This window comes from Carlito syrichta, unplaced genomic scaffold (genome assembly GCF_000164805.1).
Source record: "Carlito syrichta isolate Samal-C Ts95f unplaced genomic scaffold, Tarsius_syrichta-2.0.1 Scaffold314288, whole genome shotgun sequence".
Taxonomy (NCBI): Eukaryota; Metazoa; Chordata; class Mammalia; order Primates; family Tarsiidae; genus Carlito; species Carlito syrichta.
The window spans coordinates 49,247-73,758 of NW_007258384.1; the positions used below are offsets into that span (position 1 = coordinate 49,247).

Below are 24,512 nucleotides of genomic sequence, written 5' to 3' on the forward strand. Positions count from 1 at the left end.
TCTTTTTTATAGAGTGATTTGAGTTCTTCAGGGTATATTCCCAGTAGGGGGATTGTGGGTTCATATGGGAGGTCGATATTTAGAGCTTTTAGGAATTGCCACACTGTTTTCCACAGAGGTTGCACTAGTTTGCACTCTCAAACAAGACCTCTATCTATCCCCATACACAAAAATTAACTCTAGAAGTTTGTATTTTAAAGTATTTTGCAGACATACAATCCCAGTCCTTCTCAAACTTTAATGTATTCACAAACCACCTGGCATCTTGTTAAAATGCAGATTCCGATTCAGTAGGTATGAGGTGGGCCCTGTCATCCTGTATTTCTAACACACTCCCAGATGCTGCTGCTGCTTCAAGTCCAAGGTCCACATTTCGAAAGGCAAGACACTGATCTCCCAAGTGTATCTGCTGATTTCTAGCCCTGGTCTTCCCCACATCCCTACAGTATATCACCCTGTGACTGAGTTATTCATCCTCAATTTTTAAAGCACTTATTATTGCTGAGCAAACTCGTTAGTTGTTAAAAATTCATATATGAACAAAATTCCACTTTGAGCGGCTTGCAATCTATTTGGAAGATACAGGGGATGGGCTCTGTGGGAGTAGGCAGATTTCACTTCATTTTATGTACTTCTATATTGTTTGCATTTTTTACAAAGAAGTATCAGTTTCTGCAGGAAAGGTGCACATGAGATGCAGTGGGCAGATGGGAGTGGTGGGGGTTTCATTGAGAGAGTCAGCCTTGAGCTCAGCCTTGAAGGAGAAGAAACTGACATCAGACTCTCTCCTGAGGCACCTTTTTAACATTCCACACCAGAAGTGAGTTATGGAATGCAAGAAAGGCTCATTACAACTGGGAAATGGATGCCGAATGAAGGCAGAGAAGCCCCTCCGCATCTTGGGCAATATTAGCAATAAATCTTCAGATCACAGGGCAGAATTTTGACTCGCTCAACATCACATTACTGAATACAAATGCCTCCTGTCTCCTTCGTAGGAGTACAAAGACACCAAGATGTTTGGTTTTTGTCTGACAGTCACTGTTGGATGAAAAATTAAACCTGGCATTTCTCAAGCCTGATTTCTTACTGAAAAATTGTCACCACTGCCTGAACAGTTATTGCAGTCTTAAAGCAAAGTTACCCTCCACATCTATTGTCTGAAACATATTTGTGTATAATTCACTTTACTAAACAAACACATTCCAGGAGAGCTGGTGGTAAAGTGAATTTCTTTAAGTCAGCCCCCACCTCATTCCCTCACTTATTTCATAGGTTTACGAGTTTACTCTGGTCTGGGAGAATGAACTTGAGAAGATGGAAAGGTGAGGAGACAGAAATATTTCATACCATCCTCTTCTAGACAAATAATAAATCATCCATTTCAGGGACATAGTCTCAGACAGAAAATGGTAATTGGTAATTTTCTGATTAGGCACAAACGAAGTTAGCTATGATGGAAGCATTATAAATTGAAAACCAATTAAGGAGATAGGCCATAAGTTGTTTTACTTGAGTTGAAGAAGTGAAAAGGAAATCTTTTTTTCCTATTAAATCTAACTTCCAAATGGAATTCCTTCTCACTACATCTCATTCTCTATAAGAATAATAAGTCTTGGTTACTCCTGCTAAAGGAAAGATCTCCCTGTGGGACAGCCTCTTACAGGGACAGGCCCAGGTGGGGTTCCCTGATGCCCCTCCCCCCACAATCCCTCCAGCACCTGTCCCAATTTTCCTCTCCTTCAAACCCAGCCTAACTGTCACTCTCTCCATAAAATCTTCCGCAATTCTTTCCCCTAAAACTCTGCAACCTTTTATTACTATCTTTCTTACAGCAATTCTCACTCTCTGCCTCACATTGTAATGAAGTATATGTGTCTTACTTTCCTTCCCTGTTGGGGCCAAGCGCTTAAGATTGGGAACCATTTATTTTTCACCCATGAACCTCCAACCATGCAGCAGAGTCATACATACAGTAGACACTTGATAATAAAATAGTTGCTGAACAAGTGAATGAACAGTACAGGTCAAGACTCTGGTCTGTGGTTGGGCTGGCAGTGTCCACAGAGGGTTCAGTTGGCATCTCCGTCCCTTATGTGGACACCAACTTCCCTGGTTTTAGCATGAGTGTTTCCATAACTTGTTCTTTTTATAGGCTCAGATGCATCTTAAGTGAGCCACAGTCATCCCCTCATTCCCTGTCCTCACATTCCCCATTCTATCTCACCTGTGTATTTAACTAGAAGCAAGGGCTTATGTGACAAACCCAGAACCTCCAACTCCACTCTCTCATGTGAGGGGTCAGGACCCAGGACTTACTTAGCAATTAGGGCACATATTTGCACACAGACTCCAAGCTGTGAAGGAAAACTCACTTGGAAACTTTCTGCATTGATTGCACGTGCCTGGTGTGCCCCAGGGACCATGTAGCCACAGAGAAGGAAAAACTCAGAAGTAAACCTCACTGGGCTGCAGCCCACATTTCAGAGGCCTGTTTAGGGGACCGTACACTCAACCTTCTTTGTGTAATGTGAAAATAAACATTTACAGAACGTTGGAATGTGTGAAAAATGTCCTTTGTTGTGTGTTTATGGAAAACACTTGGCAAGTATTTGCTATAAATGCTTCCTGTAAATGCTATGAGTGAGAAACAGCAGGAAAATATATGAGATGACAGGGAACCAACTCCCACAGCAAACGAGTGTCCCCTTCCACACTCCCTGTACTGCCTCCAAGCTGTAGTCTCCAATCACCCATCAACAAGGCCCCAGGGATCTTTATATTTTGGGGACAAGGAGACAGAGAAGGGACACTCTGCAAATGAGCCTTCAGAGCTCAGCATCCCACACTGGAATACAGAAAGAGAAATCTACTGATGTTTCCTGGGTGATGATGCCCCAGTAGGGTTTCCTTCCCCATTTCGTACATATTGGTTAACAATTCTGATTCCAAATTCCCTGTTCCAGCTGGAAACATGCCCCAACACCAACCCTGTTTCCCTACCTGAAGACTGGCATGCCTCTCAGTGAACTCTAGGATGATTTCAGGTGAAAAAATGAGAAATAGAAAACAAAAGACTCTAGCTGGGCATGGTGGCTCAAGCCTGTAATCCCAGCACTTTGGGGAACCGAGGCAAGAGGATTGCCTGAGCCCACTGGTTTGAGACCAGCCCGGGCAACTTGGCGAGACCTTGTCTCTACAATAAATCAAAGACTTAGCCAGGCATGGTAGTGCATGCCTGTAGTTCTGGTTACTTGGAAGGCTGAGGCGGAAGGATCCCGGAGCCCAGCAGGTCAACACTGGGGTGGCTGTGAGCATGACACTGCACTCCAGTCTGGGCGATGGAGTGAGACTCTACCTAAAAAAAGAAAGAAAGAAAGAAAGAAAGAAAGAAAGAAAGAAAGAAAGAAAGAAAGAAAGAAAGAAAGAAAGAAAGAAAGAAAGAAGGAAAGAAAGCTGAAGAGTCAGAAATATTTCTCTAGAACAAGACAAATGGGATACTTCTCTTAATTCTTCTGACAAAGTCCTATAACGATGAGTGGAGAGAGGAAGGGAGTGTCGCAGGCCAAGGTAACGAATGTGTGTGGTTTCTCCAGGAAGCAACCTTGACCCCTTCAAACTGCCTTCTGGAATGAACCAAGTCCCCTTCTGTCCCATGAGGCACACAGTGGAGACCACAGAGAGGCTGGCTCTTCTTGGTTCGCAGTCAGCCTAAATGACAAACTGCCTGTGCTGAAACACTAGACAGGCCAATGATCTCACAGATGTTATATATCAAAGACTTTACTTTTTCATGTGTTTCAGAATTCTTTGTTTTTGTTTTTTTTTACAAAGGAACAAGTCCAATCTGCCAAGGCAAAGAGGCTTAGTTGCCAGCTGTATTTATATCTGCACAGGTGCCCAGGGGGCCCCTCACTCATAGCCTTGTCTTCAGAATCCTTCCCTCTGCTCATAGGTTCTCATATCTGCACCTGAGTGGGTCCTAGCCTCCTGAGTAGCTGGGACTATAGGCATGTGCTACCATGCCCAGTTAATTTATTTATCTATTTACTTTTTAGAGACAGGGTCTCGCTGTATTGCCCAGACTGGTCTCAAAATCCTAGTCTCAAACATCTTCTGGCCTCAACCTCCAACACTGCTGAGATTACAGGCATGAGCTACCATATCCAGCTAATTTACTTATCTATTTTCTTTTTGTAGAGGCAGGGTCTCACTATGTTGCCCAAGTCTCAAATTCCTGGGCTCAAGCAATCCTCTAGCCTCAGCCTCCAGCCTCCCAAATTGCCGAGATTACAGGTGTGAGCTACCATGCCTGACCAGATTTTTTTTGTTAAAGTTTATATCCTAGCACACCACTGAATCAAATGTAAAGTATTAACAAGTCTCCACCAGAACTGCCTAAGTCCAAAGTCCAAGTTTGCCACTTACTATCTACCATAACAATAAGCAAGTGACTTAACTTCTCTGAGACATGGTGTTCTAATCTGCAAAATAGGTATAATGATACTGGGAATTTATTAAGGCAATACATGTAAAATGCTCATATCTGTGTCCTGGCATACATTCATAACTCCACATATTTTAGCTTTTCTTTGTTCCTACCATACACAGAGTAGAGCCCCAAGCTGCTAAGCTATCAGCAGAATTGACTCCCTGCAAAATAATTAATTAAATTTTGGTCTTCTTAGTCATTTGCTCATAGAGAATTCATATCTGCCTGTGGAACATACACATAACCTCATGGCTCTCATAACTGAGACTCTATGGAAGGCTTAACATCATGTAGCTCAAACTCTGGCTATTTTGATAGTCCTATCAGCTCACCAAAAGACAGATTCCCTCCAAATCAGGCTTCAGTTTTGATCCCCTGACACAAATCACTTATGGTTGTAAAGGACTTCAGAAAAGGACAAAAAAAGGGAGGGAACATTGGTCAGAAATTCAACACATCATATTTTTTGTCATTCATTTAATGAATAATTTAAATGGTCCAGTGACAGACAGTGAGTGCATAGGGCAAAAAAGACACAGTTCCTGCTAAAAAAATGTCACATCTGAAAGCAATAATGATCAAATAATAAAACATATGATTATATAATTCCAAACTAAGTGCTATAAAGGGAGGAACATAGAAACAAAACCAATAAAAGAGGAACTGAAGAATGAAGTCCTGAAGGATGAATGTGAGTTAAGTGGGCAAGAAGGAAGAGATAGAGGAAGGAGAAGCTGAGTCAGAGGGAACAGCGCATGCAAAGATCCTGTGGCACAGGAGCATAACCATTCAAGTATCAAAAGGCCAGCCAGGCTGGCCTCCTTGATCTTGGTAAATGTAAGTTTGTAGATAGATGTGAATGACATACACCAGGATCTTAGATTTTGAAAGCCTCCTGGTATCAGGACGCTTGCCATAGAATAGCATTTGCTAAACCAGCCAAAAAGGAGTTAGTTGTTAGGGCTGGTATATCTTTTACTAAAGTGGTTTCAGTGGCTAAACAAAATCCAAGAAAAATGTTGTCCATTAATTATTATTTATACTAAATTTTGGAATCCTGTGTTTTACCAATGCAGGGAGAAAGTTGATAAAATTAAGGTCAATGTAAAAATAAAATTACCTGACAATGTCAAACACTTCTGTGTGCACCAGGTGTACAGCACAGTTCCTTGGGGAGAAGTTATTTTTACCTAATACAATGGGACATTTTGGAATACTACCAACTAAATTTTGCTATACAATGCAAAATGCCTTCTGATTTGGTAGGCAGGTTGCTAATACTGACTGGGCTCTGGTCACATGAATCCACTTCAAAAACGAAAGTCAGCAATGACTCACCCAAGCCAAAGCATTGGCATATCTGGGGAAAGGCCATTTTGAGCATACCAATATAGTTGCTAATTTGGTTTCCCTTCCAGGGTGGACAAAGGCCAGAAGGGTCGCTGCAGCCAGGAAGGTTAGAGAGTATTCCAGATGGAAAACTAATTTTGTATTTTCCATCCTTGAGGTGATTCCTGCTGGAAGGCAGAACACCAGAACTCTCTGGAAGGGTCCTGCACTGACTCGATTTGGGCACTCATTTAACACATCTGTACTAAACGTCGCCTGTGTGCCTGGCACTGGTCTGTGCACTGGGTACAGCTGTGACACCACAGATACTCCATGCTGTCATGGGCCTTACAGGCTAGTGAGGGTAATCAGGAAATGAGCAAAATGGTAAACACAGAGCATGTTAAAAAAATCACATTTGGAGAAAAAAGAAGTGAAGTAGAGGGAGGAAAGGGAAGAAATTACTACTTTATGTTTATAGTGGGAAAAGGTCATTTGGAAACTAAAAAAAGTGAGACAGTGAACCAAGAGGCTACCTGGGGAATAGGGTCCCAGGAGAGAAAGCATCAAGTAAAAGAAAAGCCTGGAGGTTAAACGCCCCTGGTTTATGTTCAAGGACAACAAGGATACTATGGATGGAATTATATTTCCCCCCAAATTCATATGTTGAAGCCCTCAGCGTGTGACTGTATTTGGAGGCAGGACCTTTAAAGAGGTAATTAAGTTAAAATTGAAGCCATCAGGGTGGGACTTAATATGACTGGTGTCTTCATAAGAAGAGACATCAGCTACACAGAAAGACAGTCATGTGAAGAGCCAGTCATTTATAAGTGAGGGAGAGAGACCTCAGGGAACAACAACCCTGCCAGTTCCTTGACCTTGGACTTCAAACCTTTAGAACTGTGAGAAAATAAATTTCTGTTGTTTAAGTCACCCAGTCTATTTTGTAATGGCAGCCCTAGCCAACAAAACAAAGGCGTTCTCTGTGACTGGAATTGAGGGATGCAGGAATAGAGTAGTAGGATACAAAGACAGAGAGGCAGAATATTGCAGAGCCTTCTGGGCCATGGAAAGGTCACTGGATTTTTATTCTGAGTTAGATGGGAGCCACTGGAAGTTATAAGCAGAGGAGTAACATGATCTGACCAAATTTGGAAGGATCATTCTCATGTCTTGACATTCTGGCTATTGTCATGAAAACAGACAAGGTAGGTGAAAGCAGGCAATACCAGTTAGGAGGATATTACACTACTATAAGACAGGAAGTTGATGTGCTGGATTACTGTAATTGCATACTGCAATGGTAGTAGAGGTAGGGAAAAGAGGTGGGATTCTAGATATATTTTGAAGATAGAGTCAACACAAGTTGCTGGTGGAGGTTTGCTGATAACTGAGTCATAGTGGAATGAAGAGTAATCCACTGAGCCAGAGACTTTAGTCTTTGGAGGGTCTATCATAGAAATCCATAGTTAATACCATGAAACATCTAAACAGCAAAGTCCTAAGTAGGTTTATCCAAGCTTAACCCTTGTGGAAGGCAGATAAATTGCTAAAAGACTATTTTGAGCAAAAGAACAATTGATTAAAGAACTTGAATAATGGAGGGAAAAGTTGCAAAATCAATAATCTAAACTTCCACCTCAGGAAACTAGTAAAAAAAATTAAATTCGCAGGCGAGACCTCATCTCTACAATAAATCAAAAAATTAGCCGGGTGTGGTAGCGCGTGCCTGTAGTTCCAGCTACTTGGAAGTCTGAGGAGGAAGGATTGCCGGAGGCCAGCAGGTTGAGGCTGCGGTGGCCGGGAGTGGCCACTGCACTCCAGTCTGGGCGACAGTGAGACTCCAACTCAAAAAAAAAATAATAATAATTAAATCCAACATAAACTGAAGAAAAGAAGTAATAAAAATAGAGCAGAAATCAATGAAATTGAAAAATGGAAAACAATACAGGAAAAAAATCAATGAAATCTAAAACTGGCTCTTTGAAAATATCAATACAAGTGATATCTCTCTAGCCACACTAAACAAGAAAAAAATAAAATTATTAGCATCAAAAATGAAATAGGAGACAATATTACAGATCCCATGGACATAAAGGAATATTATGTACAACTCTATGCTCACAAATTTGATAATTTGAGTAAAATGAGTCAATTCTTTGAAAGACACAATCTACCAGAACTCAAAGAGAAACACACAATCTGAGAAGACTTAGATATCTTCAAGGAATTGAATCAATAATTAATAATCTTCTAAAATGGAAAGCATCAAGTCCACATAGTTTAATTGGTGAATTCTACCAAACATTTAATCAAGAAAATGATACTAATTCTCTACAATCTGTTTCAGAAGATAAAAGCAGATGAAGCACTTCTTAATTCATCCTATGAAGCCAGCATCACACCAATACCAAAACCAAACAAAGACATTATATGAAAGAAGAGAAAAATGCAGACCAAGAGGCCTCATGAACATAAATGCAAAAATCCTTCACAAAATTATCAAATAGAATCCAATTAAAAAAGAATTATACACCACAACCAAGTGAGATTTAATCCAGATATGCAAGGCTGATTCAACATTCAAAAATCAATTAATGTAATCCATTGTATCAACAGGCTAAAAAAGAAAAGTCATATAATGATATCAGTAAATACTGAAAAAGTATTTAACAATATCCAACACTCATTCATGATAAAAACTCTCAGCAAACTAAGAATAGAGAAGTTCTTCAACTTGGTAAATAACATCTACATAAAACTTATGGTTAATATCATACTTAATGGTGAGAAACTTGACTCTGTCCCTAGAATTGGAATGAAGACTAGGATGGCCTCTTTTATCACTCCTCTTCAAATTCTGGTAGTCCTAGCTAATGCCATAAGACAAGAAAAGGAAATAAAGGCCATACAGGTTGGGAAGGAAGAAATAAAAGTGTCTTTGTTCAGAGATGATATGCTGCCTATGTAGAAAATCCCAAATAATCAATGTAAAACCTCCTATAACAAATAAGCAATTATAACCAGGTTGTGGGATACTGGCTCATCAATTGTAACAAATGTGCCACATTAATGCAATAATAGGGGAAACTCTGTGTGTGAGAAGGGGGAGATGGGATCTATGGGAACCCTCTGTACATTCTACTCATTTTTTTCTGTAACCTATAACTGTTCTAAAACAGGAGGTTTATTCATTGAAAAAATAAAAAAGACAAAGAGGCCTATAACAGTTCCTAACTATAGACAAACAGAAGAAAGAAGAGTCCCAGAAATCTTTTCATCTCAAAGGAATAGGAATAAGTAAGTTGCAACTCTCTGAACTCCTGCATTGCAACATGCTACAGCAAACAGAGCAGAAAAGGGAGAAGCAATAGCACACCCACGACACAGTAGCTGTGGAGCTCTGTGCCGTGAAGGGAGACGATGCATATATATATGTATATTTTTATTTTAAAGATGTGGGGTACAGTTCAGGGTTTGGTATACAAATGTTCATTATGCAGGTACCCTTGTTGATGAGATGTGCCATCCCCTCCACTGGCAGTTTCTCACTGCTGCCAATTCTGCTCCCCACCTCCCCTGGCAATTCTTTTCTTATATTATTACGATAATAGTTTAAGGTCCGCTTATGAGTGAGAACATGTGATACTCAGTTCTTTGCTTCTGCTACAGATCACTCAGTCTTATAGACCCTAAAGGTGGAAACATGGTCAACTACAGAAGAAAGGAGGAGGGCTTGTCACAGAGTGGGTACTGTACTTGGTGCATATTTATTTTGCTGGCACAGTGAGTCATAAAAATGGACAAGGTAGACTGAATTTGAAGAACCTGGTCAGAGAAATAGTGGGAAGATTTGAACTGGGTCCAAGACAGATAAACCACAGCAGTAGCAATTGGCTAAGGTCTTGGCTGATACCTCAGTGATGGTGTCAGTCACACGTGAGACTTCTGTAGTTTCAACCTTATAATTCACACTGGACTCAGGTTTACAATGTGACAACTCCATACAGCTCATTATAGACCTTGGTTTCATTTTTTTCTTTTTTTTTTTGAGTTGGAGTCTCACTCTGTCGCCCAGACTGGAGTGCAGTGGCCGCTCCCGGCCACCGCAGCCTCGACCTGCTGGGCTCCGGCGATTCTTCCACCTCAGCCTTCCGAGTAACCGGAATTACAGGCATGCGCTACCACGCCCGGCTGATTTTTTGATTTATTGTAGAGATGAGGTCTTGCTGCCCAGGCGGGTCTCGAACCCGCAGGCTCAGGCAATCCACCCACCTCAGCCTTCCAAAGGCGCGGGATTACAGGCTGAGCCACCGAGCCCGGCTCTCATTTTTTTTTCTTAAACAATTCATCACGGTTTTAAAGTCCCACCAAGGTTTAAAGTCTAAAACAACAGCAACAACAACAAAACAACAACAACAAAACCTTTGGATAAAGCTAAGTAAAACATTTTGAACCTGATGTTCAGCCTGAGTTGGCACCAAGAGAGACTGAAACAAAAAACTGACAGATTTTGGACCTGCTTCAGATTTCAGACACCTAATCCAGTACCAGAAAAACCACAGGTGACATAAACACAGAACACATGCACTGCTACATTGAGCAGTCTGCTCATGGACACCTGTGGAACCAGCCCTCCCCCTCTCCTTATCTCTCTCCCTCTCTCTCCCTGGGATGATGATGGGTCTTCTGATATAAAACCAAACCCACATTTAACAACGATCTCATCCTGAGGACTGAAGCATTCCATTCAAATCACTGGCTTTAGAAGTCAGAAATCCTTCCTTCCAGCTCAATTAATAAATCTAATCACATATATTCACAATCTCAAGGGGTCCCAATTGTTTGGCAGTAACAGCTTGGTTATTCACAATCAACCAAATTAATGCTACTATTTTAAACACACAAACACACACGCACACACAAAATCTGTACATGAAAACAAGCCTCCGGCTGTGGACCTTGGTCAAAGACAAGATAAAAATAAAAACCAGGAATAAAGTACTTAAATGAATTATTAGACAAAGAATCATTTTTAAAGTCCCAACAAGGCTGTGCCTTGGGGTTCTTGCTATTCTAAACTGAATCTTTGCTCCACATCACCTAGAAGGAAAATGTCACTCAAATAAAAAAGGCTCCTTTACATGAAGCTGTGTGTTTAACTGGCAACATATAATTTTATTTTTTTTAAATGAGGAGCAATTGCTGCTGAAGTCGTTTCAGGGACAAGGGGAGGGGAAAATCTGTCAACACTATGGGAACAAAAAAAAATGATGTGCCACCAAGCTTTATTCCAATCATTTGCTTCATAGTTAAGTTTAATTACACATTACACACTGTCCTGTAATTATGTCGCTTGGGAAACTGCCAATTTCCCTCTTGAAACGTTGGAAGTCCCTTAATTTATTTTAAAGACTTAGCATTACCTCCAACAGTACCCGCCTTAGTGCGTATAGGCTACTTGGTTCCTGTTCCCTTCAAGGCAGGCTGGTGGACAGTGGGGGATCCACTTCATGGTCTGACTCATAGTACAGAGGGAGGACTAACTATGCTCAGAGCTCCCAGTGTAGTATCTTTATAATAAGATCTGATGACTTCTTTCTTTAAAATTTACAATACAAGAAACTGAGAAACATGCCTCTTCCTTTTCTTCAGTGTCAGGAGGTTGGGATTAAAGGCCTTCATTCTCAGCCAGGGAACAAACACCCATACAAGATGAAGCAGCTGCTCTTGGGAGTTTACAACAAATGTGGAAAGATAAACACTGAGCAAATATAGACGGAACCCCCAGAAGACTGTAAATCGATCAGGTACTATTTTATGGACCAGGAAAGAGAGCAGTCAGTTCAAATTGTTCTATGTGATGACAATGAACTCAGAATTTCACAAAGTCATTGCATATCAATGGCCACTAACTCAAGTATCTTTAAGTACCAGGCAGATAACTAGAATGCAAGAAAAAGCAGCAGAACAGAATACAAGGGGTCTGGGGTTCTAGGTTAAGTGGAGAGGGAGTGGAAGTCCTAACTGACTATAAAAGATACTATAAACATACTAGAAGAAAATCTAGGGAAAACTCTTCTGGATATTGATTTAGGTAAAGAATTCATGACTAAGACCTCAAAAGCACAAGCAACAAAAACAAAAAATAAATAAATAGGACTTAATTAAACAAAATAACTTCAGCACAGCAGAAGAAATAATCAACGGGGTGAACAGACAACCTGCAGAATGAGAGAAAATATTGGCAAACTATGCATCTAACAAGGGACTGATATCCAGAATTTACAAGGAGCTCAAATAATTCAAATTCCTTTCCTTTAAAAAAGACTGGGTTAGTGAAGCAAAACACACCTGTAAGACTCATTTGAACTGTGGTACAACCTCTGAAGGAATCTCTAAGCTCCTGAAGGGCACAGGATATAGACAATGAGTGCACACTCTCTGAACTTAAACTTCAGATGTGGCACTTCCTTAGCCATAAGACCTTAGGCAAGCCACTTAACCTTTTTTGTATGTCCCTTTCTTCATCTGTAAAGTGGAAACACTAACAATGTAAACCTCAGAAGAATGTTGCAAGAAATGAATGAAGGTTTGTTATCTCAGAGCAAACTCCAAATATGTGTTTGCTGTCATAATTACATTTATGCTCTGACATAAAATGTTTTAATCCTAACTTTCTGCTATTGAAAAAAAAAAGGAAGGGGCATGCTTCTCATGTTGTAAGTTTTAAAGAAAAAAAAAGTCATCAACTCTTGTTATAAATATACTGCATTGGTAAAAAAAGTTTCCCCCAAATGGCTTTGAACTTGAGGTGGGCCTTAAGAAACAGAACAGAGAGATCTACATATTGGAAGAAAAGGACATAAAGGTTACCTTATCTTCCATTGTCTGGAACATTGAAGAGAAAATTGCAAATAATGCATATTAAGTACTCAAAATATATTAAGGGTTCAAAAGATGGTAGCTTTTCTAATTCTAGGTGATTCCTGGTATTTCTTGAGGTTTCTGCCTCAAAACTCAGCCCTCCCTGTCCCATTCATGAGTTAAGGTCTAAATCAATATTTCCCCCAACTATTTTTAAAAGTATTGTTTATCATGCATACATCACAAAAGGAAGAACCCATTTAAAGGTTTTGAACTAGTGTAAACACACTTATAATTTTCATCTGTTAAAAAAATGGCTGTAATGAAATTAGCTTCAGAAAACAATTCTTGGGCAGGACTATCCATACTTATCCACAGTGTTATTTACTTGACATATTATAAATACTTCTCTTCTGATTTGGTATAATATTAGAAACATACACATGCCCTGTCTCACAATTGCACAAAACCATTGTAATTCATCTTATTTTCATAGGCATTTCTATTTTTCCCCCTTTCAGGAAATTCATTATCTTCTATAACAGTCACTTAGTATGCACAGATTGTCCAACTAGATGCAATGTTGATCATAAATTATGAGAGATGATGAAGCAAGAATTGCAGGATATGTCACCAAATTGTATACATTAATTATGTGAATTTTTCTATATGCCAATTATACCCCAATAAAGCTGGGGCGGGGGAGAATTGCAGAGTATGTAAAGGACAAGCAGTTTCCAGGATTTACTTTTCATTTTGTTCCTGGAAAGCTCAAAATTTTATAAATTCTGTTGGATAACAGCTTTGCTGGTTATGATTTTACAAAGTAGTGGAATAGCAGCTTAATTTAAAAAAGATTTTATTTATGACATAGCACTACACCACATCAAACACAGAAATGGGTCAGATTGGTTCGATTCCATATTGACCACCCACCAGAATGTTTCTCTAAGAAGTAGTGCCATTGTTTAAAATTAGGTCACTGGTAAAGGAAGCAAGCCCCAAGTGATTCAGATATAAACAAAATAATAATTTATAAAATGTGAAATATTTTATCTGGTCAAGATCTTGTGAAAAACAGCAAAGAAACATCAAGCAAAGTTTTTAACAACTTGATAGATGTGCCCAGTATAGGTCACATCTAAAAATTCCAAAGGAAACAAGAAATTTCCCCAAGTACAAAAACAAACAACTACTCTCTTCACTTCCTTGCTTTCCTACTTTTGGTACTTAAGAACCAAATCTTGCCTTTCTTTTTCACCACCTCGCCCACTATGCATGGTACCAGCCAGGCACATGGTAGATGTTTGATAATGTTTCCTGAAAAAGTCAATGAATGAATACATGTGAATGTTAAAAAGATTTTTCTTTCTTTAGTTAGATGCTTTTCAGCATTTAAGAAGATTGACTTTGCTTTCTGTTTGTATTTTTTCATCTGAAAAAGATGCAAGCAATAATAGAAACATCTTGTTTGCATGTATTCGGCTTTTATTGTTTCACATTAAAAGTTTGTCTGGTTTATTTGGGGCCTGGGATTAATGCAAAGTATGCTTCTGTCTGGCTGTAATGTCAAGAGGGGACCAGATGACTGACATGTCTGAGTACTTCTGTACGTTGCTATCACTGGTCTCACACTCAAGATCACATCTGAAATCTGGAAACCTTTGCAATGGTTCCTTTACCAGGCTCATTTATTCCTTAAAGTAACATGATTTGGGTGTCAACCAAAGATGTGATAATATGGTGATATAAAGGAAAGAGGCAGTCTTGGTCTTCAAACTATTTTCAAACTAATAAAGGCGATGGACATACTGTATGTAAGGTTTGTGATAAAATGGAGGGAAAAGATGAAGCCTCTCCCTTTTATAAATGGCTTCCTGACCATGATAGATTTAGGAAGATCGTAACTGGATACAACCACTTGTTTGATAGTTCTGTAGTCTTTCCGTATCTTCTAATCATTCTCTGACTTTGACTCCTTTCCCTCCATGTCAAGGACAGCACTGTTGTACCCATCACACTCTAAGCCCAGGGACATGAGGCTCCAGAAGTGGAAAGAGGCTGAGAATTGGAGTCTAAAGATGTTACATTCAAATTTAACTTGTCTACTGGCTGTTTGGCAGAGGAGAACCTTCTATACCTCTCTAAGCCCCAGTTCCTGGAACTATAAAATGGTGATAATGATGCTTATCTCCTAGGGTCTTCTTGAAGTTGGAGCTAGCCTATGCAACCTATTTTGTATGTTACCTAACCCACACTAGATACTCATTTTCTCTGATCAAATCAGAAGGTAAAAATTACCATGAAAAACTACTTTATCCAGAAACCACTCTTTCTGTTACTTGTAGCATTTTTCTCAAGGTTTTTTGTGTTTGTTTGTTTCCAGTTCTACCTTAGACCTGGTTATCAGGGAGCCTTAAGTTCCCTTTACTTCCTGCTTTGTGACTGAATCTTGGCTCCCACAATGGCTAGCACAGGTCTTCAGCCAAATAAAAACCAAGTCATTTGGCTTTCTCAGTAGTTCCCAATGAATAATTAAATACACCAAGAATACAGCTCTAAGTCCAAAGATTTTATTTCCAATGGAGTTACCAAGCTTCTTTCTTCAAAGGCACTGAGAATTGCCATTACGGGGGGAAAAAAAGGCAAAACAAAAACAAAAACACACATGCTCAGCTACATAATATTATCTTGTCCTTAAACTAATGACAGCAGGATCATGGGAGTGAGCCAAGAACCCACCCTCCACCTGTCTCCTCATTGAAAGAGGCACATACTACTCCGTTGGTGGGGAGACTGGAGTGAGACTCATGCCCAGAGTAAACAAGGTTCAGAAGTCTGAAATCATGCTATGCCACCAGATTCTACTCCATGCACAGTGGGATGCTCTGATGTGCAATTCTTTCTCATGTTCTGTGTCCATCCAAGTGGGGGTAATTCAATTATACGCACTACTTTAATTGATACACAGTTACAAAAGGTTATTCAAATATTACATGAGAAAACAGACAGCCTGTCATAAAATTCATGGCAAAAATATATCTTTATGGCTGTCAGGAGGATCAAAGGCCAAGATCCTCAAGTGATTAAAAAAAAGAATGGATCATTGGCAAGAGACCGTTTAAACAAGGCGAAAATCTTAACTCATGTAAATAACAAGAAATGATTAAAAGGCTCTATGTGCTAGGCACCATGCCAGGGGTTAGAATACACATAAGCCTTGGTGCCTTCTTACAACAGGATTCCAATCAATAAGTGGGGACAGAAGGTAAATACATTTAAAGCCAAACGATGTTCTAGAAATTAGATTGTAAGTGTGTATGGAGTGCAAAGAGAGTGAAGGGAGTCATTCAGATAGAGAGTCAGGAAGTCTTCTTCAGAGAGAAGATGGCCATTGCCATGTGGACTGTCCAAGAAACAGATGGAGTAGGACAGGCACTTGGGCAGAAGCGAGAGTGGGAGCAAAGACACACAGCTGGCTGAGGCCCACCATCATTTGTATGGACAAAGGCTACCATGGTAGGGGGAAAATGAAGAGAGCAAAGGGGTGGGTAGCAAGAGATCAAGTCACAGAGGTGGGTTGCAGGCCAGGGTGGTCTTGCATTCCAAACTCTGTTTAGAAAGATCATCCCAGAAGCTGGCATGGACGGTGGGATTGAAAGGACCAGACTTCATTTGGGAGGACATTAAGAGAATACCACAGCAATACAGAAGAGCGAATTGACGGGAATAAGAATGCTTGAGGAGGTAGAATGCAGACAATGTGGTGTCTACATGTGTGCCTGAGCTGTGCTGCCAGATCTCACTGTCTACAATACAGGTCCTCCTGGACCAATGTCCCACATGCATGTCAGAGTCTGGATACTCCAAATCCCTGCCCCCTTGCAGACCTGCACTAGTTCCTTAATGACACCACTATCTACCACCCCCTCAAGCCAGAAATTGCTCTCTTCCTTGGCAGGGTACCAAATTAGTTTAGTTTCCAAGTAACTCATTCCGACAGTTTCTTTCCATTGCACTCTCGCTTCCCTAGTTCAGGGGACCTTCGCTTTTCTAGAGTTTCCCAAATTTTATTTTTGTCACTAGTCTTGGTCTCTCACATTGCTGTTTTTTTTTTTTTTTAGCGAGAGAACGGTTTTTCTAAAATTAATTCTCATTATCTTTACTAAAACACTCCAGAAATTCTTCAGTGTCTTTAGGTTCAAGCAAACCCCTGCATATGGCTTAAAATGTCCCAGATGAACAAGCCACATTCGCCTCTCAAGCCACATCCACATTGCACTCCCTGCCTCAGCCTTCCTATATTAGTTTGGTTTCCTGAACAAACCACATACCTTTCCATCTTTGTTCTTGTGGTTCCCTCCAGGTAATCTCCCCACCTCTTCCCTTTACCTGGTTAACTAGTGCAAAGACAGACAGTGCTAAGCCTAGATGCTACCTCCTCCAGGAAGCTTTACCCACATCCATGTTGGTGACTTTTCTCAGTGTTCCTAGCATCCCCCTCATCAATCAAGACACAACCCAAGTACCTTGGGAACTCCCTGGTATTTGTATCTTCACCCCCTCACCCCACCACCACCCCTCCTTTTCATCTCTAGACAGTAAACTCCTCAATGTCAGGACCCATGAGTAACCCATTCCGTGAGAGTTCCCATCCTATAGCTCATTATCGGATATTTGATAGTTACTCAAAAATGACTGAGAAGAGCAAAGGTCCAGTGAGAGACCCTGGGGATCATGTGCATTTGATGGGCAGGCCAAGCAGAAACCTACCTGAGAAACTAAGAACAACTATCAAGGAGAGAACCAAGGCAGACAGCACTGCTGCAGGGCAAGAAGAGAGAAGGGTCAAGTATCAAGGCAGGACAAATGAGATGAAGGGTGAGGAGAATACTCTCCATGCAGCAGGACAGCTTCCGGGAAGTGATGGGGTGAGGGCTTGGTGCAGTGTGTTTAAGAGTGAGTGGCACCGGGCTCGGTGGCTCAGCCTGTAATCCCGCACCTTTGGGAGGCTGAGGTGAGTGGATTGCCTGAGCCCACAGGTTCGAGACCCACCTGGGCAGCGAGACCTCATCTCTACAATAAATCAAAAAATCAGCCGGGCATGGTAGCGCATGCTTGTAATTCCGGCTACTTGGAAGGCTGAGGCAGAAGGATCACCGGAGCCCAGTAGGTCGATGCTGCGGTGGCCGGGAGTGGCCACTGCACTCCAGTCTGGGTGACAGAGTGAGACTCCAACTCAAAAAAAAAAAAGAGTGAGTAGCAGGTAAGTTAGATCACAAAGCAAGAAGAAAATCCTGAAAATACAGATACAAGCTAGCTGAGGGCTGAGGAAACATGATACCTGTGGTGGGGTATGGCGTATCAAGGACAAAGAGGAATTATGTGTGAGTGCATGCATGTGTGTGTGTGTGTGTGTGTGTGTATGCTACAATTCCTTTTTAAAAAAACTCCACCATAAATCTGACTGGCAAAGAGAGTGAACAGTGAGTCAAATATTCAGGTACAGAATAAGCATTTATTAAATGAAAACTATAAATAATAAATGAATAAATAATAAATGAATGAAAATTATAAATAATAAATAATAAATGCATTCATACAGGAGATTTACATCATCAAAAAAAAGCAGATTGTATTAAACTGTCATCTTAAAAAAATTGCCCCCTTTGTTTCAGAAGAGACCATTTAGCTCATGGATCAAAGTTTAATTCACTGTCTGAATTCACTATTTTCACTGTCTATAACATTATTGTACTATCAACGAGACATCTATTTTCATAGTCACCCCAAAACTTCCCTGCAGAAAACCTCAGACTTTATATATGATCCACTAACCCCACTCATTCACATAAATAGTTTCAGCTTTCTATCTAGTAAATGCCCCGAAGCCAGACGGGATACAGAGACCATCAAGGAAGGGATACTTTTGAGAAGCAATAAAGTCATCTTGGATATAGGAATGTCTAATCAGTAAAGAAAAATAAATGCAAACAAACAAACAAAAACCACACTTTTCCTTACAAATAGGTTTGTCTTTTAAGTCCCAGTCAGATATAAAATTTTGTCAGGTTGCCATGGTATTAATTTCACTTAGAGAACACATTGAGGAAAACAGACTTAAAACATTCAATTACTTTTCATGAGACATATGCTTCTTATGCAATAAACAATACATTTAGCATCAATAAGCTCTAATTTTAGAAACATTCATCCACAACATGAATCAGTTAGTGATAAATACAACTTCTACTTGGTTCCTACTTTTCATGCTCAACTTTCTAAGACTATACTACACAGTATCTCAAAAATATTAGTTTACTTATTCTGAAAGAAGTTTACATTCCTAGGTACCATCTGTGCAATAAATATATACACATATAAGTCAAATAAAAGTTTGATGGAAAAAACACTTTTCTTATGAGGAACTGCATTTCTGACCAAGCACCTCATCCTGAACCTTTCAGAGAAATGATCATAAAATCCTCTATGTAATCAAATTATAAATATTTCAGAATAGGTTAAAGCTTCCCAAATTGCATATATAAAAAACACACACACATCCAAAATACTACAATGCCTTCAGAGAACTCAGCCATATGACACAGCTTTATTCAAGGAGGCTACTGCTGGATGGTATAGTTTTCACTATGCTTACTATCCGAAAGATTACAAATTTTGGCCAGTAGCACCCCATTAGGCATGGTGAAAACCAAAGCAATGTGCCCACACATTTTCAAATGCCCTCTAGGGGAATGAGTACTGTTCCAGCTTAGAACCACCAAGTCTCCCTGGTTTACAGAAGACATCAAACCCAGACAGTAGGAAGTGCCCACATTTACATCAGTAGGTAATGACAGTGTCAGGTCTCCAGTAAGCCAGAGTCACTGAGTATCCAGCAGAGAATGTCAGCATAATGGGCATGCTCTTATCATATTTTCAGTTCTGCCTTACTCTTCCTGTTTTAGGTAATCTTTTCATCAAATACTTTCTAACCTTACATGTAGTCATCATTTTAACCACTTGTCAATTCCTTTGTCCCATTTATTCACATCCCTCCCCAAGATCAACCTTGGACCACCTCACCCCAACTGAATCCGGGCTTGGCTTCCTGAGGACAGCGGATGGGCATCAGCACAGACCCAGGGTTCCAACAGAGCAGCCCTGATGGACCAGCCTTCTATGTCACTGTCACCATAGGCTCATTCATTCACACTGTTTCCTCTACAGGAGCACTGCCCAACCAGCAGGAGGCATCTTCTGTTTCACAAACAGAGGCCTCCATTTTCTTCTGTCCCACCCACAAACTACTCTCATTTAGTAACTGGGGTTTGATTAATCTGACATGAAATTTGAGATGGCTTTTATCTTCCCTCTGCTCTCTCTAATTTTTCTCTTTCTTTTTATCTTATTATTTCCCCACCATCAGACTGAACAGAAACGATTCACCAGAGATAATCTTAGGTCTCTTTCCAACTGTGGGAATAAGTCTAAAGGGGTCTCTACTAAATTTGAGGTCATATAGGTTTTTGGTAGATTGCTCATTTCTATTCTTTTGTATTTAAGTTTAAGAGGTTTTGCCATAATTCATACTGAGCTATAGAAAATGTTTTTCTAGTATCTATTGTATTTTTATTTATTTTTTATTTTTTTATTTTTTTTGAGTTGGAGTCTCACTCTGTCACCCAGACTGGAGTGCAGTGGCCGCTCCCGGCCACCGCAGCCTCGACCTGCTGGGCTCCGGCAATCCTTCCGCCTCAGCCTTCCAAGTAGCTGGAACTACAGTCGCATGCTACCATGCCCAGCTAATTTTTGATTTATTGTATTTTTAATGTCCTCCTGTAGAAAAATTTAAAAGTTAAAAATGCCTATTGTCTCCTGATTTGTTTCACTTAACTTTAATTTTCTTTCTCATTTACAGAGAATGTCTAAAATCTGAGATCATTCATCTAATTGTGATCTCTTTATATGTGTAAGTTTGAAATTAGAAATCGGTAGGAAGTGTATAATATCTGAAGAGGGCCTGCATGCTTACCCGAATGTATGCATCCTGGTGGTGCTTAGCAAAGTACAGCATGTTGTCCAGAGCCAACATCCCGGGAGGAGTCTGGGTGAAGTCCATGGCAGGGTTGACATGATTCTGTGATTAAAACAAAATATTTGATAAGATTAATTCTCCAGCAGCTTGCACCAACCACCAGGGATTGGATATCCCTCCTCAAAACTGAAATACAAGGCAGGCTTCAAATAATCAAATGCAATATCGTTTTCTATCTCCATGTAATCATGCTGGGATGGGGGTGGGGGTGGGGACTTCTTTCTACAACTCCTCAGGCTCAGCAAAATCAGCTTTTATACCTGGGATTAGGAAATCAAGTTAAAACCCAAAATATAGGATTATTCTTAGACATGTGACATCGTGAGGAAAAGAAAATGACACAAAAATTTCCAGTGGCTGCACTAAAGTAAATCCAACAGGCATTGGAGGAGAGCAATCCAAGATAAAGCTACATCCCTGCTATTTGACTCAGAACCTGACTCCCAGGAAGCCATTACCTGTCTGCACCTTAACTCCCTTATTCTCATATGTAAGGGTAAGTATGGCCACACCTGTTGATGGGCTTCATGAACTGTCCAGGGTTACAAAATCTACAGGCCTCAGAATACAGACACAATAATATTCAGATGTTCACGGGGTCCTGACATCTGCCTGCCTTCAGGAAGTCTAAGAAGACAGAACCTTCCTGTCTGTGGCCTTATGGTCACCACACACAGCACTCAGTACCCCAAAAATGAAGTAATAGTTATAGATACACAGGACACAAACATCCCAACAAGAAAACTCCACAAATAATCTCACTAAAAATTGAGCAAAGAACATGAGTAGATATTTTTCAAAAGAAGACATACAAATGGCCAACAAGTATATGGAATTATGCTCAACATCCCTAATCATTAGAGAAATGCAAATTAAAACCACAATGAGATAGCATGTTACACTAGTTAGAATGACTATTATTAAAAAGACAAAATATAACAGATGTTGGTGAGGATGTAGAGAAAAGAGAATTCTTATATACACTGTTGGTGAGAATGCAAATTAGTACAATCTCTATGGAAAACACTATGGAAATTTCTCAAAGAACTAAAAATAGAACCACCATATAATCCAGCGATCCTTCTACTGGGTAACTACCCAAAGGAAAAGAAATCATTAGACCAAAAACATACCTGCACAACCATATTTATTGCAGCACGATTCATAATAGAAAAGAGATGGGGAGAAGCGGCAAGATGGCGACGGGGCAACCCAATCTCTGAAGCCCTCTGCAAAGGAGATCTGCAGTGGGTCTCTGACTCTCGCCCCGGGGGGCTGGGGATCCCAACATCGCAACCTGCTCTTCATACAGAGCTCAGCCGTTGCTACCGCTGGGACATTGCAAAGGACTGGACAGTTATTGCGCGCAAACAGTGCCGCTGCCGCTGCCACCACAGCCCCTCCCCCCGCCGCTGCTGCCGTCGCCGCCGCTGCCACAGCCTCTGTGACAGGTAGCATATCACACCACCCGGCCCGAGGCGATCCACATCAAACTCCTTCAGGGAAGATCTGCTGGGATCGCTGCCACCTCTCCTGAGTCTGAGACTGTCCTGCGCGCCCGGCATAAGGCTCCTGTTGCCTGCTCAGAAGCAGGCAGCCATCTTGTTCCTGTCCGGCCCCACCCGCTCTGGGGTGAGCAGCTGAGATAGCACCACCTGCTGGCGATTCAAGGTAACAACACCGAAACAGGAGAAACAAGCTTGGTAAAGACATAGACCAAAGTGCTGAACGGAGGGTAATCTGAACTGTCCTTCACAGCAGATCAGGGGCAACCGACCCTAACTGCAAACTAATTTACCACTTGAAAAAAAAACTAGAAATCAGACCTGAAAGGACATTGGACTTAAACGAAATGTCTCAGAGTGTGCTTCATTGATTCTATTAGTTTAATGACTTAATTCTATTCCTACTGTATTGTTCCCTTTTTTCTTTTCCTTTTCTTCTCTTTTCTTCTCTCTGTAAACCATATCTTTGTATAGAGGAACAGCACACTAACAAGGTGGTTGGTTAGCTTGTATGTTAACATCACTATATGTTTTATTTTTATTTTTTATTTTTTTTGTATGAGAGTTGGTTCGTCTGTAGCTGTGGTCTATTGTTTTTATCTGTTTCAGTATAGGCCTCTCTTTCTATTTGTTGGCACACTCGTTTGTTTCCCCCCTTACTCCTCTATCTCTCCACTCCCCTCTTCAACCCACTATCTGCTCCATTCTCTCCCCTCTGCTAACCACATTTTATTTCAGGGAGTAAACCTACAGCCCCACTGCACAGACAGATTCCAGGGCAATGGGAAGTGGGTTCCACATTATCCACACACCTGTCAGCGAATACCAGGACCTGCAGACAGATTTTGAATCACAGCTCTCCCCTTAAGTAAATCTCAAAACTGCAAAAAGGACCACCTCCAACCTACAGTGCAACTTCAGAATTGAACAAAGTAAGAGGACATACGTAAAGAATAGGAGATTGAACAAACAGAAGTAAAACCAAACCCTTTACCCCTGAATAACAGAATTAAAGAAGATGGTGACGTGGAGGGAAGGAAAAAGTAGGGAGGGAGGAAACCCGCACAAATGAAGAAAAACCAAAAGAAGAATATAGGTCATACACAGACCCCTGGGAAATCAGACACTGAGAAAACAGATTCTGGAACACAAATAATGAAGAGTCCCCAGAATGACTGGTTACATGCAACAAACCCAGACATCAAGACATGGAGAGAATTAACAAAATTGAGGAGAGACAAGAGGAAAATAGGAAGGAGCTGATGTCAGAAATGACAGCAGTAAAGAAAACTGTGATGGAAATGAACAACAGACTAATAAACATGGAAAGCAGAATCAGCCAAGCAGAAGAAAGAATCTCAGAGTTCGAAGACCAAAACACAGAACTAACCCAAACTGTCAAAAGCATAGAAAAGAAGCTCAAAAAGACAGAACAAAACCTGCAAGAGATGAATGATCACTTCAAGAGACCAAACCTAAGAGTAATTGGGCTTCCTGAGGGAGAAAGAGAAACAGAAGCCACACTGGAACAAACATTTCATGAAATCATTCAAGAAAACTTCCTTCATCTCATTAAGGATGAAAAAATTCAAACACAAGAGATTCAGAGAACCCCTGCAAGACAACAAATGAGAAGACCAACTCCCAGACACGTAATAATTTGCCTAAACAAAGTAGTTATGAAAGGAAAAATCCTAAAGGCAGCAAGAGAAAAAGGCCAGACTACCTACCAGGGAAGACCAATTAGAATAGCAGCAGATTTATCCACAGAAACCCTTCAGGCCAGGAGAGCCTGGAGCCCTATCTTCAAAGTTCTAAATGAGGAACTATTTCAACCAAGAATAACCTACCCAGCCAAACTAAGCTTCATTAGTGAGGGAGAATTGAAATCTTTTCCAGACATCTAATCCCTAAGAACCTACGCTGCCACCAGACCACCTCTACAAGAAACACTTAAGAAAGTACTGAACACAGAAGAAAAAGAAAAAAGAACAACAGCATTCTTCACAAGAGTACAGGCAAAAGATTAAAAACACACATGAACCAACTCCAAAACCCAAAGAAAGACAACAAACAAACAGAAATAACTCTGTAAGAACCTTATGACAGGGATCAACTCTTGCATTTCAATTATTAGCCTAAATGTGAACGGATTAAATGCACCACTGAAAAGACATAGGATGGCAAAATGGATAAAATATCATCAGGCAACAATCTATTG

At 40.5% G+C, this 24,512-nt stretch overlaps 1 protein-coding gene across 4 annotated transcripts in view; it reads right to left on the bottom strand.

Moving 5' to 3' along the window:
- Positions 1-24,512, bottom strand: part of LOC103273849 (engulfment and cell motility protein 1) — a 331,697-nt gene that overhangs the window by 11,814 nt on the left and 295,371 nt on the right. For 3 of the 4 annotated variants that reach the window (XM_008071304.1, XM_021719170.1, XM_021719169.1), the window contains one exon: positions 20,724-20,828. In XM_008071304.1, coding sequence (XP_008069495.1) covers positions 20,724-20,828 — 105 coding nt within the window. Of the gene's footprint in view, positions 1-20,602; positions 20,829-24,512 lie in introns of those variants that run through there. The other variant, XM_021719171.1, reaches the window with a different exon arrangement.